At 37.8% G+C, this 17,495-nt stretch overlaps 2 protein-coding genes across 2 annotated transcripts; both read right to left on the minus strand.

The window, feature by feature from the left end:
- Window positions 1–6,778: 6,778 nt before the first annotated feature.
- On the minus strand, window positions 6,779–10,251 carry cdkn1ba (cyclin dependent kinase inhibitor 1Ba). The gene is made up of 3 exons (XM_057324110.1): window positions 9,498–10,251; window positions 9,083–9,214; window positions 6,779–8,442 (listed from the first exon to the last, which is right to left on the minus strand). Exons 1-2 carry the CDS (start codon window positions 9,955–9,957, stop codon window positions 9,102–9,104), a joined length of 573 nt encoding a protein of 190 aa, XP_057180093.1. The 5' UTR covers window positions 9,958–10,251; the 3' UTR covers window positions 6,779–8,442; window positions 9,083–9,101.
- A 6,183-nt stretch (window positions 10,252–16,434) lies between these two features.
- cdpf1 (cysteine rich DPF motif domain containing 1) lies at window positions 16,435–17,468 on the minus strand. Its single transcript, XM_057324457.1, has 3 exons — window positions 17,233–17,468; window positions 16,865–16,976; window positions 16,435–16,777 (listed from the first exon to the last, which is right to left on the minus strand). The coding sequence occupies exons 1-3, from the start codon at window positions 17,340–17,342 to the stop codon at window positions 16,649–16,651; spliced, it is 351 nt and encodes a 116-aa protein (XP_057180440.1). The 5' UTR covers window positions 17,343–17,468; the 3' UTR covers window positions 16,435–16,648.
- Window positions 17,469–17,495: the final 27 nt, after the last annotated feature.

Raw genomic sequence — 17,495 nt, forward strand, 5'->3', positions numbered from 1 at the left:
GTCAGTGTTGCACCCTGATAGTATATCTTTAATGTCAAACAAATTAAACATACTTATCTATGACACCCTCACTATACTGACATTAAGAATAAATATTGACTACTCAAGTATATAATGATTATCACACAGCAGAGACTGGTTGCCCGTGGGCTGTTGGCCGACGTTGGGTGTGACGCTGGAGCTGTGGTTTAGCAGCGAGACAGACACCGGTGGTTTCTGTTAGACGTAGGTGTTTGTCTGCGGCCTCTTCTCTGTAATGGCGGGAGATGTCTGTGCGTTTTAAGTCTCCTCTGTGTTTGTGCAGCAGGCAGAGTAATCAGATAACCCGAGGCTAAGTTGATCTTTTTATGCTATACATCAGGCCAAGTTGTCCTACAGTTTGCCTGAGGACCGGTTATCTTTAAAAGTGATTTGAAAACAGGAGGCGTATGGGGTATGGGTCAGTGCGAAACTAGTAGTTGACTCAACACACAATTTTAAGTGTCGCTTGTTCTACATACGTCTCTTGACTCCTACTTGTGGCATTTTACAGGGCTTGCGTTTCAGTTGACACCACGTAGGAGGTTGCAGTAACGTGTAAACTTAATTAGCACATGTGTGTACAGAAGCTCGAAGGAGAATGCGAATGCTCTCATTTGTTTCTCTTAGATGGTAATGAGATTGAATGAGCAAATAGTTTTCTTTCCTGATAAACAAATCTGTTTTTTCTCTAGAGTTTAAGAGGTGGTCTCAATGTCTCATAGTGCCCTCAGATGTGCTCAAACACCAACGTAGGCAAGCAAAAGCCAGAATTGAAATGCAAAAGTGAAACATGAAACTAAGAACTCAAAGTCCTCTGAGATATGAAAGAGCAACCTCTGAGCAATAACATTTTCTACCAGTTTGCTCATCACTTGAGCATTGAGCACTTTCTTTTAATTAAGGGTCGATGCAAAACCTAAAAAGGCTGCGCTAGATTTTACACTAGAGTATTACACTAGAGTAAAGTGAACTGAAAAAGGTGTTTACTGGCACTGTGACTAGGTCATGCCATTTATTTAAGAAAATCCAAAACAATACAATAAGCTTTTATTTGTGTCCCTGTAGCATTTGCGCAGAGCTTTACAAAATGTTAAAAAAAACGTTCTCATTGACCTTTATCTAAATAATAATAATAATAATAAAATATTCGTTTTATGAGCTCTAATTTTCATCTACAGTATTATTGAGAAAGTTTTATTTTATTTTCAGCGTTATTTTCAAACAATGAGCACGTAATTAGAAACATTTTTATTACAAATATGTTTTTGTTATTTATTTACTTCCTATTTATGTTAATCACAATTCATGTTATGTTAAAATAAATATGAATTTTGCTTTAAAAAAAAACGTTAATTTTCTGATATTCTTATTTATTTACTTATTTATTTTGTATAGTAGGGGCGCGATCTAAAATCTTGCCTAGGGCACCAACAGAGGCTGGGCCGGCCCTGAGACCCTCTGTTAGTGAAAGGGTTAGAAAATATTTACCCTCTGATTATTCACACAGGTCAGATACACTCTGACCTTGGCACTTGTTTCTCTGTAGCAGAAGCAGTTTGTCACATCAGACAGTGTGTGTTAATTTCAACAAGAGAGAGGCAGCTTGACCCTTTAGAGGTCTTTGACCTCTGAGACCGAATTGTAAACTTTTGTCTTCACCACATTGGTCTGTCAGAATGATCCAATTGCAGGATTTGATGGAAAACCATTTAGTAAATAGATAGGCCCATTACTTTCTATTATAATTGGTGGGTATATTTCATGCTTGGTGTTAATTCTAACCAAGGCTTGAACTTCCTTGTGATGTGCTTGCTTAAGTTTCAGTCTTTAATAAACCACACTGGTGATGACCCTGACCTAGAACTGCACCATGGCACACAGGAGTGAAATAGAAAAAATATACGCCTTTTTTGACACTTAGAGCGCAAGTCATTTCAGGGCTATAGTCGAACTAGATTGTTTTTACATTTTCTGAAGAAAACGTGGGTTGTATGTGCCATATTTGCTATAGGGATGCTAGGGTTTTGTGGGGGTTTCCAGAGCGTTGCTAAGTGTTTGCTATTGCTGTATGTTTTGGTATGTGGTTGCTAAGTGTTTTGCATGATTGCTAGGGTGTTGCTATGCACTTGCTAAGTGTTTGCAACTCAAACAAGCCCACCCCTCAAGCCTAGTGCTATTCGGCTGCCTAAATATGGCATCTTGTGTTAGCTTATAGGATTTGTTTGAGCAATTTATTGTCTAGTTGGGTAGTAAATGCGAGTGCTTATAAACAGTGTCACTCTTTTTAAAGTTCAAACAAAATTGTGCCATCATTTACTCACCCTCTTGTCATTTCAAACCTGTATGACTTTCTTCTGCAGAACACAAAATAAGGTATTTTGAAGAATGTTGTTAAATTTAATTCACTTGCATTGGTTTTGTGTCCATAGAATCGAAGTGAATGGGTGTCTGCGCTGTTCAGTTCCCAACTTTATTCAAAATATCTTCTTAGATGAACTATCCCTTTAACAATAATCTGATTTAACTGATCAGGTTGATGCCAGAATAATTTTTAACAGAGTAACATAAATACAATAGTTATTCAAAGTAATTGTTTCTCACTCTTACACGTGGACTTGAAAAGATGGGGCGCAATAAAAGAAACCAAAGGCATGTGATCAAATCAGATAAGAAGAGCAAAAGTGCAAAAAAGAGAGAAAGATTTCTGGTTGACCCCACTAGCACAACACAGAGAGCAAAGCAAAAACACACATGCATGTGCAGTTCACAGCACGATGCTGAGCTCTGGGAGCCAGAAACCAAAAAACAGCCCTCCTGGCAAAGCGTACTGTTTACATCCTTCTTTTGGACACATTTTGGGCCAATGTAAGACTGACTAACCGTCAGAGGTTGTTGCTCTGCCTGAAACGGGTTTGCAGTTGAACGAAGGACAGCTGAAACACATGACTGCTGGGCAAAGAGAGGCCACAAAAAAAAAACACTGAGGCTCATAAAACTTGCTTAAATTATTAACAATGCAAAGCAGATGTTAAGTTGCTTTTGCAAAATAAGATTGAGGTTCTCAAAGGTTCCGTTCCCAACGGGAACGCCAAATAGGAGGTTACGCGTAGCGCTGCGCAAACCGTCTATTAATAGGACCAGCTGTAAACATTTTCCGATTTACGATATTTCTCCTCTCATTATCTGCAAGGTTGTTAAAATGATCCTTCAGCTAATTCCGGCCTGCAAATGTGGTGTTCGTTTGACAGGGTTGGAGTTAAGTTTGGCCCGCTGTTGTGCGTGTTGAGATTTGGGATTACATTTTAGCACATATCTAAGCGCTGATCTCAGAGATTAGGGCATCTGTAATTACTTGTGCGTGAGCCAATGCAGCCGTGTAAATAGAGGGTAGTAAAGACGAGAGCGAAACACTAAACAATCTCCCATATCCGAAGTGAGGTCATCTCTGGCATTCATTTATTCGGTGCTGTGATATCATCCTCCCTTTTATGAGGTGCAGGGAGATACACAACTCAAGGTCAGGAGTTGAGTCGCTCACCTATCCTGCCAGCTGCGTGGCTAGATGTCTTAGCTGCAGTTGTTCTGTACTTCAAAAGGGTTTGGATCACTTCTCGGGCCCATCATTTTTATTTATTTATTTATTATAGCACAGATGTTTGTTAAAATCCTTAGATGGAGCTTTCAGAAATTTGGTGCTCGTGAAGGGATTTGGCCGCACCTCTACACTGCTTTGATGATACTTCTGACACTTGTTTAGGAACGCACAAATACATCTTTTTTTAAACTTGTGTAGCATTGTGAAACAAGATTTGTACACACACCTAAATTTAAGAATAAATAAAAAGGTTTTAGCTATGTAAAGCTTTTTATGTAGTACATGTAAAGTTTAATTTGTCTATAAAATTAATTTATAGACTTCTTTTAGTTTAAACCTAATTAAGGTCAATTAGGTCAACTGGTTTTTAAATGATAAGAAACCAATTGTTTCCAAACATTTGTTTGTATATTGTGTGTACTTTAGACACTGCTCACATATTTACGTTTACTGCGCTTAGTAAGAATGTGTTAAAACAAGTTTAGGAAAGACTTTATGTACCAATGCAGTCTGATTTGCACACTAAACCTAGTATTGCAAGACATGCACCATGGAGGTTTGGTCTACAAAATCTAAAATGTTTTCTTAAAACAGTAGTGGCTTCCAGAAAGTGTCTACTACTACTGGCCGTGATGCATTTAACAAGAGATACCAGCTAATCAGATAAGCCTGTAGCAGGCAAGGGCATGTTTATTCATTTGCCTTGCCTTGGCAAAGTTGAAGTCAGTTAAGCTATCAATTAAGTTAATTTAATTAAAGCCTCAGGATTTTTTTCTTTGTTGGGTTTGATTTAAATATGTTGCTTTGGCCAACTTTTTACCTCTAAAAGAAATCAGGAAAGAAGATAAAATATTTTTTTTGTTTCAGACTGGTTGGGTAACTATAATTTCACACGAAGACCAAACCGCTATCTTTGGGCACTGAATGGGCCAACCGAGGGCATTGCCACTGGTGGTTTACATCTGTATGTGAATCCCTTTTAATATAATTGCTGATTTTGTCAGCTTGCCACGGTTTTTATCAAGGCTCATGTCGTGGCATGCTGCCAGTTTAAGAGTTTGTAAAATGCAAACACTCATTGACTAGAGGTGTACAAACAACTGCAGCATTTCTCAGAAACAGGGTTTTAGCATATTGGAAAAAAATGTTGTTTACTGAGAAACAGTGAGGTTTTTAATCAAAAGACAGATAGATGTTTTGGAGAAAAACATTTATGATTAGTTTAAATTAAATACTTTTGCAAAGTTAGTGTGAAAATATCCAGTTGTATTTTACATTATTTAAGCAGCATTTTGATTGTTTTTGTATAATTACTATACATGCTCTTTCATGTAAATTCAAACAAAAAATCTTAATAAAAGTCAGTGGACACACATGCCCATATTCACTAAAAGTTTGCACACTCATTCTTATTAGTATTCTTCATATTGTAAAATTATAGTCATGTTATCAAAACTAAAGTTGGATGAAAATAGGGGAATTACTGTATTTATGTAGAGACTAAAAGTCTCTAAAAAGCTCAAATACACTTTGAGTATGCTTTATGTATGCTGGTACACAGGGTAGTGCTGGGCTCTTATCTGCTGTCTTGCCAAAAAAAGAAAGAGATTTATATGTAGACACGTTTATGTTTTTCTCTTAAAGCTAGACGTCATAATCAAGAAAGTCTTCACGCACGCACGCATGTCACTAGCATGTTGTAATAAACATTAGACAGCATAATCAAGCAGTGTTAATGTCTCTGCGCTTCAGCAAAAAAGTGCAAACTGTATTACATTATCAAGTAAAGAGAGCACGAGTTGTTCAGTTAAATGCATGTAAAATGCGACACTCCAGCGGTGAGCAGTTCGGGCATATGTGTTTCGTCATATCGTAGGCAGCCGTGATTTTTTTCGAAGTCGAAGAAGGACGGGGGGTTGAAAGATCCGTGCGCGTTTAACCCTCGGGGCAAACTCACCTCTCCCTTCCCTTTCGCAAACATCAGCAAAATATCAATCTGACCAATGGCTTTATTCGGGGCTGCGCTTTGCGAACAGAACACTCTGTACAAACGCACACTTACTCCAGCCTCAAGTGCGCCGAAAGCCATTCTTAGTGGCTACAGTAAGTGGTGTGTTTTTCTTAATAGTTATCTGATTGGACAAACCAAATGTCAGTATCTTGGCTTTTTTTCTCTCTGCATGGGACGTGTCCTTGTTTTTCAGAATCGGAGTAGGGAGAGATACGCAGGTTGTGTGTTCGGAAACGTTGCAAGCTTTGCGCGTAACTTGTTGCATGTTCAACAATAAATACAAATGGTGCGCAACAATTAAAAATGATGGGAATAATAAAATATCATGTGTTTGTCATAAACTATAGTATAGAAGCGTCATGTCCAATAACTCGAATGCGATCAAGAATGATCAGAATCATGTCTATCTTACATCTTGGTATTATTTGAGTGAGGGCAAACATATTCTATGCGCGACTAAACAAACTATAGTTGAGTTGATAACAGCGTTTCCAGTGGATATATGTTTTTTTTTAATAAATGCGTATTTCATAAACATCCATGGCAGCTTTCCAGACGGTGCATGCAGTTTAAAGCTCTTTCTGAAAACAGGAGGATCAGATAATGTGTTTTAAATAGTTGTGATATTATTATTTATTTATTACTAGTATATAGTATTCATATTTATGTGATAATTTGCCATCTACAGTATATATTTTTGGTAAATATATTTAAATGAGATTTAGTGGCATTACATATCATATGTTACATATCATCTTATGCAAGTTATAACTTCCCTAATACCCTATTAAGTCATCAAATTATTTTCCTTTTTGTGACACATTATTTGTTCTGCCTTCAGGAGCTTGGAAATCACTTCATTATTGCCTGGGGCACTTTAAATGAAATAATACTTGTGATGGAATTTATGTGTTTGTGTGTGCAGGTGCTTGTGTGACTATACAGCTAAATGAATGGGTGGTGCCAGATTGTGGTACAGGCTAACCCAACACTTACAAGGGGTGTATTAATCACCTATAAAATTGATTTCTAACATTATCTTAAAACTGGTGTGGTACATGATGCAGGCATTGTATTCAAATACACCTCAGGAGTGTATTTTAATTTATAGTGAATTTGTTGCAATTTATAATAAAAATCAGATCTGGGTGTTCATTTCATTATGGTTTAATTATCTCATTTAACAAGCAGTACACAAATCCACATCAAATTCTTTAAAGGCTCAGTTTGCAACCTTGCACAAATTTTAAAATGTGAAAAAACATGTATAAAAAAGTACAGAAAATGCACAAATGCCACTTTGGATAGTCATAAACAACAAAAAGCTTGACATAAATAAGTTAGTATAATTTTCTCAGTGTTTTTTTCCTTTTCTCTTCTTTACAAAGCAGTTTGCACATGTACACTTCAAAGTTTTACACCCATGCAGTGTAACGTCTTTTTTTTTTTGCTGTAGGTTTGTACATTTTTTTTTCATAGTGCCATGTCATGTTCAACATGAAAGCCAAATATATTGTGAAGAAACTGGCTTCATGGACTAATGTTCTTAATTATATGGCCCAGTGTTAAAGAAAAAAAAAGAAAAAGTAAAAAAAAATACAAATATAGATTTTATATAAACAATATGCTACACAACAATTAATAGAAATACATAAAATTGACTTAAGGAAATTAATTGGTCATTACTTTTTTTGTTTTATGTATGTGTAATCAGTAGGATTTGTAGTTGATGACAACGTATACGATTAAGCCAAAATTAAAAAATAATAATAAATTAAAATAAACGAAACAAAATAAAAATAGTGGATTAACCCAGGGAAATAACAATACTGTAAAGAACTGTGAAAACCTTGATACCACATTTGGAGTCACAACCCCTTCAGAGAAAAATAACCCACCACAAATGTGCTGTTATTTTGGCAGATAAATTAATTCACTGCTTATGTTTTATGGCAAATATCAAAATTAATATTTTTTGTGTCAATTTAGTCATATCACATGAGGTGCAAAAAAATTTTTTCAGACAGTGATACATTTATGCAAATGGATAAAATAATGGCGTTCTGCACTGAATTAGGTGTATTTTTTCTTTTAACACCCTGTGCCAGGCAAACTGAGACAATGGGACTGTGTAACCTAATTAAAAGGAAATTGTGTGTGTGTGTGGACATGTTTTTATATCCCGGCGGGGACCTAAACCTGAATGCACACCAACACATGGGGACTCGTGTCAGGGGGGGGGGGGCTGTGGATTGGAGCAAAATTGAGGTCCCTATGGGCAAAAAAAGCTTATAAATTGTACAGAACAATATTTTTTAAAAATCTAAAAATGCAAAAAGTTTTCTATGACCTTTAGGTTTAGGGGATAAAATATACAGTTTGTACAGTATAAGAAACATGAACTGTCCCCACGGAGATAGTTAACCAGATGTGTGTGTGTGTGTGTTATATATTTACTTAAAAGGGATCATTTTGGGGAGACGTTTTGAAAACTGCACAGCAATTCTTCAAGTCAAACGCACTCCATTATAAACGATTGTGTTTTTTTAATCTTAATATTACATTTAAATGTGCTACATATAAAATGAAAGTATATACATAGGTAGTAAAACAACAAATGAAGCAACTCCAATTGCACACTGCTACATTGTCTGCTTTTGAGGCAAATATATTCTGTTGAGTGCCAAAACTTTAGTGTAAAATTCAGTGCTTATACAGCCATTCCAGGGCTTAATTTATATTTTTCAACTGCTATCCCTGTTTACTTCATAAAGCTATTGAAGTATTTGATGGAGAAATATAGGCTTCTTCATCTCTGTAAGGAAAAAGAAAACAAATATTATTTGAAAAGTAAATAAAACGACGCACGTGTGTATGTGTGTGCAAAAACACAATGCATACAATACAATATAGAACTCTCCTGATAGATTCAAATCAGTTTACAAAATCACATAAAACTCGTTTCAGCAAACGCCGAAGCTTATAAAAAGTACAAGCAACGCATTGCGAATTAGACATGAGGAATTTTCTGCGCAAGTATATGCCTGCATTGTGAACCCGGGCCCCCCTCCCACGCGCACACCCGCACGAGCCAGTACGCCCTACAAGAGACCTGCTGACGTGTTACTACAATGTTGTGCATTTGAAAGACATCTGACTTCACTGTCACCTTTGCAAAGTTAGAATGTCCAAACACTCCTTTGTTTTTACCCAACCCAATTAAAAAGTCAAACGTGAATGCCACTCGTTCCTTGCAGTGGGATTGCCAAGACGTTAAGGAACAAACATTGGACAAACATTGTTTTCGGGAAGAACACGGTGATGCACTAATGCATGTCACAGGTCACAAAATAACAATTGCAATGCAACTTTTTCTTTATAGTAGTTCGTTTGTTTTGTGTAACTTTGTCGCGTAATTTGTAAGTTTAAGGTTATCGACAGTTCGAAAAACTCACCTTTGCGTTAAAGACTTGTTTACGTTTTTGGGTCTGATTTGCTGGGCGCCTGTTCCACCGAATGTGTCGTATCTGGACAGCGGTTCGCATCTGTCGTCTGGACGTTGGGTCTTTTACTTTGGCAAGGAGGATCTATTGAAAGAATGCACATGATGTTAGAAAACCGAAAGTCGCCGAAAATGTTTCAGCTACAGCGTTTTGTATATCAGTAGCGTGCTGAAGTTCGGTCTGTCTTTACTGAGCATATTAGTTTCAGCACTGTGATGCGTGACTTAAAAAACAATGGTTGTCCCCTCCGATATCACCGTTTTACGGTGTGATAATTTGTTATTATGCCATTATCTTCGATTGATTTTTGAAACGTTTTCTGACGTGATTCGTAATGCCCGCTTGTCACGAGCTTGCAAACATTTACCCTGATCCTCTGTCGACGGTCTTTTCCTCGGTGTGGTTAGTGCTGTTCGGCAGTCCGACTCACTCCCAGTCTCTGAGTTTTCAGATTCCCCCTGTCCGTTCTCCAGGGAGGGAGTTGTCAACAAATAATCGTGATTCCCGTTATGGTCCACAGTCCCGGTAGAGGTAGCCCGTTTTACGTGATGCGGTCTGGTGTAAAAATCCGGCAGATCTTTGCCATCCACCTCTTGCCACTCGTACTTGCCCAGCGCGAGCGGTTCGTTTTTGGCAAAATCGAAATTCCACTTTTCCTTGGATGCTTCCTCTATCTCCCGCATTTGCTCCCTAACATCCCGTCCTAACTCTTCGCGATCCCCGGACCCGAACAGATTTCTGCACACCGGAGGTCTGGTGCTATCCGGCTGTCTCGCGTCCACCCTGTCCAGCGGCGGACTTCCATTAGAGACGCGCACTTTTGACATTTTTTCACATGAAACTTTGCCCAAGAACCGTACTTGCGATCGAGCCAAACGCACAAACTAAAAGCAATCGCTCCCAAAGCCGAACGAATCACAAAGTGAACCAGATGCACGCATAACAAAGGCGTAAAAATGCACGTAGAAAGGTTACGAAAGCGCGCAGGAAGAAATGCTCGTCAAAACAGCGCGCGGCACCGAGATGCGCTCCGATCCCGTCTCGTAGTAATTCCGAAGAAAAACAGACAAGTCATTCGAGTAGGCGAGCACCCAATATGGCGATTGCAAGTAAACGGAGAAGAAAAAAAGATTGACAGCGAAGGCTATTTAAACAGTAGGCGAATTTCATTGGCTGTGGAGCGCAAGACACCGCCCACCGCTGAAAGAGCGTACGAAAGCTGAAGACGCGCATCGTTTGATTGACAGCAGAGGCCATTTAAACAGAAGAGGCTTTTCATTGGCTGTTGGACATAGGTTCCGCCTACTAGTGGAAAAACTATACAAACAGTGGAGGCGCGAGCTCCCTGCAGTGAGCGACTTCGCACTGTGGTACATCTAAAATGAAATACATTATAACCGGACATTATTACAAAATATCGACACTACAGGTAAATTCATCCTGTTTTATACATGCAGTGTGAAAAAAACTGCACTAATGTGACAGAATATAACGGGTCCATTCTGACATTTCTTTAGTTCAGCTTTACACTCTGTCACTATACCCTGGTGTGATTTGCTATCTCCGTGCCAAGTGTGAGGTCATAGTTGGCAGACGGCTTATCTCTGGCAGACTTTGGCATTAAGAATAATAAGTAGCTGAAATCTTCCACCACAGGCTGTTTCTTTTCAAGAGTCTACAATTGCGTGCACAAACTAAATACGTTTATGATAAAGCACTACATCTATGTGGCCTTTATGGCATTTCTTGTAATATTGTTTCAAATGGTAATTATGACATCATAAGAATAAATATAATATGTTGCAAAAGATACGTAATGTTTGTTATTTTGTCAATATTTGTCATTTTAAAATACGTAATATGTGATACCGGGAGTTTTTCCCAGATGTTTATTACTGATGCATTTGCATACGTGTGCAGTTTAGGTCGTTTTGTTTTTAGGTAATGTTGTACTGTGTATCTTTTTTTTCTGTATCCGCGTGCGTCACTGAAAGTTGTAAGGGAACTACGCAACATTCTTTTAAACAAACATGACTTCACTGCCATCTAGTGATTTCAATAAAAATGTAGTACACACATTGTGCGTCTGAGAGTTTTTAATAGTCACCTAAACAGTGTTGGATTAAATGTTCATGCTTTATGCAAATATCGTATGCTAATGTACAATAAGATGGCGTTAAGAAATTACATCTCTTAAGTACATTACTTTTAAATGTATAGTCAGTTAGCAGTATAGCGGTAAAGTCATCACCAGAAGACTCGTCCTGTTCTACCCCTGATTGGATAATACTCGCTGCCATCATTGGTTTGTTTAAAACTATCAGGTTCAGGGCCAATCAGAGTTAGAAGAAGGCGGGTCTCTTGGCAGAGAGAGTCGATTCAAAACAATGGCGGAGGCACCAGATATCCACCGTGTTTAGCTCTGAGAGTTTCGGAGCAGAAACGTAAGCTGATGTAAAAGTATCTATGGGAATTGGAGGAATTAAATACTTGGCTGGAAAGTGTCAACAGCACAATTAGTCGGTGAGTGTTCTCTGTCATGCACGGTGTGCTAAACAGAAATCAGAGCGCCGTCTCAGTTATCCACACCCCAAGCATCTCCCGAGGCAGATCATGAAATGACAGTTAATCACCTCAATGATTTTCTGAATGATTACATTAGATTTTATATGCTGCCTATTTGTTAAGAAATAATAATACGTTTACATTTATTTAGAGCTAAACAATACTTGTAGAGTATACAAATGTTTACGAGTTATAATATAAATTGTTTATGAAGGTTGAGGTGTAGTCAGATATATTTAGAAGCATTAAAGGGATACTTCAGCCAAGAAACAAAATGTCCCCATGTTTTACTCACCCTCAGGGCATCCTAACTGAATATGACTTTCTTCTTGAAGAATAAGGCAGTCGTAGTTATAATACCACATATGTTTTTTCTTCCAAGTGGTAGAATGGGGGGTTAGTTTTTGTAAAGTTTTTGAAGCTCCAAAAAGTGCATCCATCGATCAAAGAACTGCTCGACACGGCTCCATGGACAGGTCTTCTGAAGCGAATCGATGTGTTTGTTTAAGAGAAATATCCATGTTGACAACGCTATAGACGGTAATGTCTACCTTCCATTATCCCTCCACTGCGCATGAACCTGAGGCTTGTCTTTCCAGCAAATGACAGCGATTTACGACACACCTGCATAATTTTCTGGAAAAACAAGCCTCTGGTTCACATGCAGCCGAGGGATAACGGAAAGTCGACATTAGCGTTAAAAGCGTTGTCAATAAGGATATTTCTCTTAAACAAACGCTTCGATTCAGTTCTTTGATCGATGGATGCACTTTTTGGAACATCAAAAATTTGCCCCCCATTCACTCCCATTCTACCGCTTGGAATAAAAATGATATGTGGTATTATAACTCCAACTGCATTATTCTTAAAGAAGAAAGTCATATCCAGTTAGGATGGCCTGAGGGTGAGTACAATATGGGGAAATTTTGTTTCTTGGCTGAAGTATCCCTTTAAGAGAGAGTGCCCAAAATATAGTGCTTATACTGTATGTGAAGAACTTAACCAACTATGTGTGTTGCTTAATCTAGCATCCTTCAATACTAAAGAATCACCAATAAACTATATACAGTTGAGGTGAAAAGTTTACACCCCCCTTGCAGAATCTGGAAGATGCAGAAAATTCGGAAAAAATAAGAGGAATTTTGAAAATTAAGGTTTATTTTTAAGGTTTAAGATTCTGCATGGGGGGGTGTAAACTTTTGACCTCAACTGTAAAAAAGTGAATAAAAACAAATAGATTTACTTACCAGTAACATAAATGGTTGTATGTAAATGCATGGATTGAACTGAATTTAGCAATTGGTATCAATTTCTATTTAAATTGACTGAAAATATACTTGTACACAATGCACGTTTCTTAATATTAAGCCTAAAATGTGTTTTAATGTCACTTTTGATAAGGATCGTATGATTTTTGAATACTATATCAGTCTTTTAATAAGATATATTTAATGTGTACCTGAAGTATACTTGCAATAGTTTCACTTTAGCACAATTAAATATACTTCAGTATTATCTTAAGTTGGACCTCAGCATTACTTCTGCACAATTAAAGTGCATTAAGTACAAAGTTAGTTGTTCCAATTTAGCACAGTTTAAGTGTACCAATTTAGTATACCAAACATACAATCGCAGGGTATTTGTATTTTAAGTATGTAAATGCATGGATTTGCAGTATGCTTAGCATGAAATAAATGTATTTCAAATACATTTTAGTAATTTAGTATCAAATACATTAATTACATTTTAGTAGACATCGGACATTTGGTCATTGTGGCCGCTGCTGAGGCAGCGTCCCTTATTTTTCTGTTTAGATGGCAACCCAACTGGTATCACTGAACTTCCTGGAAAAGTATTTTTTTTCCTTTAGACTAATACAACTGTCACTGTGGCAGAAAGGATCCAGTTGGCCAAACACCCCACCTCAAAACCCAGTCACGAGTAAAAATAAATCGAATTTATGCAATTTATGTCGGTCATCCCACTGAGGTCAAAAGATATGGAAATACGTATTTGTTTGGAAAAATCACATTCCTGAGTAATTTTTTTAAAATGACTATTAGAATCTGCATTGTCTCGTGATCTATTGACACATAAAACACAAATTTTTCTAACAAATCAATGCAGTGCTGTCGCAAGGGCACAAAGGCTGCAGCTTTCATCGGGTGCCTGTATAAAAAGTTTGAGTGCTCTTTAACATTTCTTATGAAGGTATTAAAAAAAAGTGTGGCTCAGAGGTATGGGAAGTGGCACTGAAGCCTGACTTGTTTGAATGTTCTGACATTTTTTTTTTCGTGTTACAGAAGACCTGCACTGGCCCTTGATCAAGAGGTCTGAGGCCAGGGTGTTGACCTGCAGGCGAATGGTGGTAAAGATTGGAGGAGGAGCAGCAGCCTGTCGGAAGCCAAGGAGGTGTTGCAGCACCAAGAGGTGGAGCCTGACACCGGTGGAGCAGCACCTGTGAGGAGGTAAGTGAAGTCAATAGGTGTGTTCGACTTCATGCGGCATCGCAAGAACCGAAAGGCAGATGACATTACATTACGCAAGAGAGTTTTTTAAAATACTCTTGTGGTTCTGAGGTGTCATTTGCTGATCGGTTCAAGCGGCGCCGCATGAAGACTACAGGGGGGTAGGTTGGTTTAAAAAAAACTTTTGGACAAAAAAAAATTTTTTAGGCCAATATTGGGACCTGCAGCATAACCCCCTGTTTACAGGCTCTGGAATCTCAGGGAGGAGACACTCTCCGGTGCTTCCCCCTTTTTGCGGGTACCCTTTTAAGGCCTCTCTCCGTACTTCACAGGGGTCACCAACCCTGCGTGTTACGGCTGTCATGTGCTGGTCAGCCACCTGGCCTTGAACCCTGAACTTTCTGGTTGAGGGACAGTGCTCATACCCTCTGAGCCACTGTGACCTGCACACTTGTGGCAGTTCCCCTAGCGTGTTCGTCTTTCGTTTTACTAAATATTCCTAAAGAATCTTAAATGTTAGGGGTTCGAACCAGAACATTCATGTTCAATGCACGAAAGTTCTACCACTAAGCCACAGCGACATTGTCATGACAGTGTTATTTTTAGGTAACAACCCCTGTTTAATATTGCAAAAAAAAAAACTTAAATGCTTGAGGGTTCAAAACACGATAGTTCTACCACCAAGCCACTGCGGCAGTGGCACATCGACGTTATTTTTTGGTAACAATGCCTTGTTTAATATTCCTTAAGAATCTTAAAGATGAGGGATTTGAACCAGAACTTTCATGTCCAATGCACGAGAGTTCTACAGCTAAACCACTGTGGTAATGGGTTGGTGTTGTTATTTTTGGTAACAATCCATGTTTAATAATGCTAAAAAAAAATTAAATGCTTAAGGGTTCAAAACACAAAGGTTCTACCACCAAGCCACGTTGACGTTATTTTTTGGTAACAATGCCTTGTTTACTATTTCTTAAGAACCTTAAAGATGAGGGATTCGAACCACAACTTTCACGTCCAATGCACGAGAGTTCTACCGCTAAGCCACTGTGTTAATGGGTTGGTGTTGTTATTTTTGGTAACAATCCATGTTTAATATTGCTAAAAAAACTTAAATGCTTTGGGGTTCAAACAAGAAGTTTCATGTTCAAAGTTCTATAACATCGATGTTATTTTTTTGGTAACAATCCCTTGTTCAATGTTCCCAAAGATCCTCAAACATTAGAGGTTAGAAACTAAAGTTTCACGTTCAATGCACGAGAGTTCTACCACTAAGCCACTGTGTTGTTGTTGTTGTTATCTTTGGTAACAATCCCTCTTTGATATTGCTAAGAAAAATCTAAACGCTTTGAACGTGAAACTTGTAGTTTGAATCCTAAATCACGAAAGTTCTACCACCAAGCTATTTTTTTGTAACAATCCCTTCCTTGTTTAATATTCCTATTGAATCTTATATATTACGGGTTCAAACCAGAACTTTCACGTACAAAGCACGAGAGTTCTACCACTAAGCCTGTGGGGTCAAATTCTAGCATTAAATTCGCAGTGCTTTGCTGAGTTTTTTGCACAATTATTGCACAATGTTGGGATTATGTTTAGGGTTAGTTTGCAGTTTCATTTTTTCCAAGTTTTGAACCAGGACTTTCAAGCATCACTTGATTGTTTGTTCACCAACACCTTTAACACTGAGGCCTACACACAGATAACAGCTCCCCTGGAAGTTATAGGTTATGCACCATAATGTGAATTTAATGACCATTTAATTTGACATGTTTTATTACAGATATCACCTGTAATTCTTGGGGACTTTGGGAATTAAACTACCAGCACTGTGCAAATAGTTTTCACTTACAAACGTGAATGGGATTTGAATCTGTTTATTTTTGTAAGCCCTTTCAGCACTTGGTTTGATGAATCTTTTTTTTAAATTTTTTAATAAGGGTAAGGTTGTTATACAATATGTTATGAAAGAATCCGACTTAAATGGGAATCTTGACACAAATTATGGGTTTTGAACCACTGAACCAATCAATTTGCAATGTTTGCCCCCCCAAGAATCAAATCAAGACTTAGAAAACACTGCAAACTTACTGACCTAAAATTCTCTATGCCAAAACTTGAACTTGGAATTTCTAACACTGTGTCACATAAATTCATATCCTACGATCTATCAGTGGCAGGCTAAGTGTGGTATAATGAAAATATACAAATTATCCAGTACATACATGTCCCTAGCATGGGATTCAGCATATAAACACACCAGAGACAAAATAGCCTACAAATAAAATGTTTATTAAACTTACATTTGAAAGCACATCTGATTAATTTATTATCAGAGAGATTCATGAACTACATAAGGGAGACATCCAGGGCTCCCGGATGCAAAATGGAGAAACACGGTTTTTGAGAAACAACAAAATGTTTATATCTGGGTAAGGTTTTGTTTATTAGTGTCTTTTGTTTGTGACCAATGAGAAGCTGAACATTATGAGGAGGACGTCTTCTGGGTGTTCTTTTTCTTCGCCAGCTCAGCCTGAATCTGTTCTGGAAACTGATGGATGTGATCTCGCACACATGGCAAGCAAAAGCGTTTGGTGTAGAACAAGCTGCAGTCCTAAAAATAACAAGTGACATGAGATATGATTTGAAATGTTGTTTACTATTAAATATTAGAGCAATTACTATTAAAAAAAGCACATACCGCCCCAACACACACAGTCTTACTGCACAAGCTGCATTTGGATCCTAAAACCAGGAACTTTTCTCTGTCTGGACTGAAGGGGTCTTTCATGCCATAACATTCTTCCAAGAGGCTGCGTGACAAGCGCAGATCATATTAAAATGAATAAAGATTTATAAACAATTCAGTCACGTTTAGATTATGTTGGGTTGGTCGGTGTTAAACATGGGATTTAAGACGCAGAAAATAGTTTAATACATGTAAGCATGCAAACAATATAAAGTGATGTTTAAGTATTGACATTTAATATACATATTCAGAAACAAAATGTATAGTATCATGCAATGTAATGCGCTTTGGATAAATGCATAAATGTAATTTATACTTACACTATCGCTCTCGTGTTTGGTGGCTTCTGTCCGTAGAAAGTATACGGACTCGATAATTCACAGAGTTTGCATCGAAATACGCCCAGCGCGGATCCTTCGTTGAGGTCCATTCGTTTTAAAGTTCATGTCTTGCAAATAAGCATCTAATGTTACAAAGTGTACTTAGGTTTCACTAAAGCATTCCGTTTATTTTGAAAAATGACGTTTTTGTGGAAGTGCCATGCTGGTATAACGTCACTACGGTGCGCAAAGAAGGACAAAAT

The sequence above is a fragment of the Triplophysa rosa genome, linkage group LG24 (assembly GCF_024868665.1).
Source record: "Triplophysa rosa linkage group LG24, Trosa_1v2, whole genome shotgun sequence".
Classification (NCBI taxonomy): domain Eukaryota; kingdom Metazoa; phylum Chordata; class Actinopteri; order Cypriniformes; family Nemacheilidae; genus Triplophysa; species Triplophysa rosa.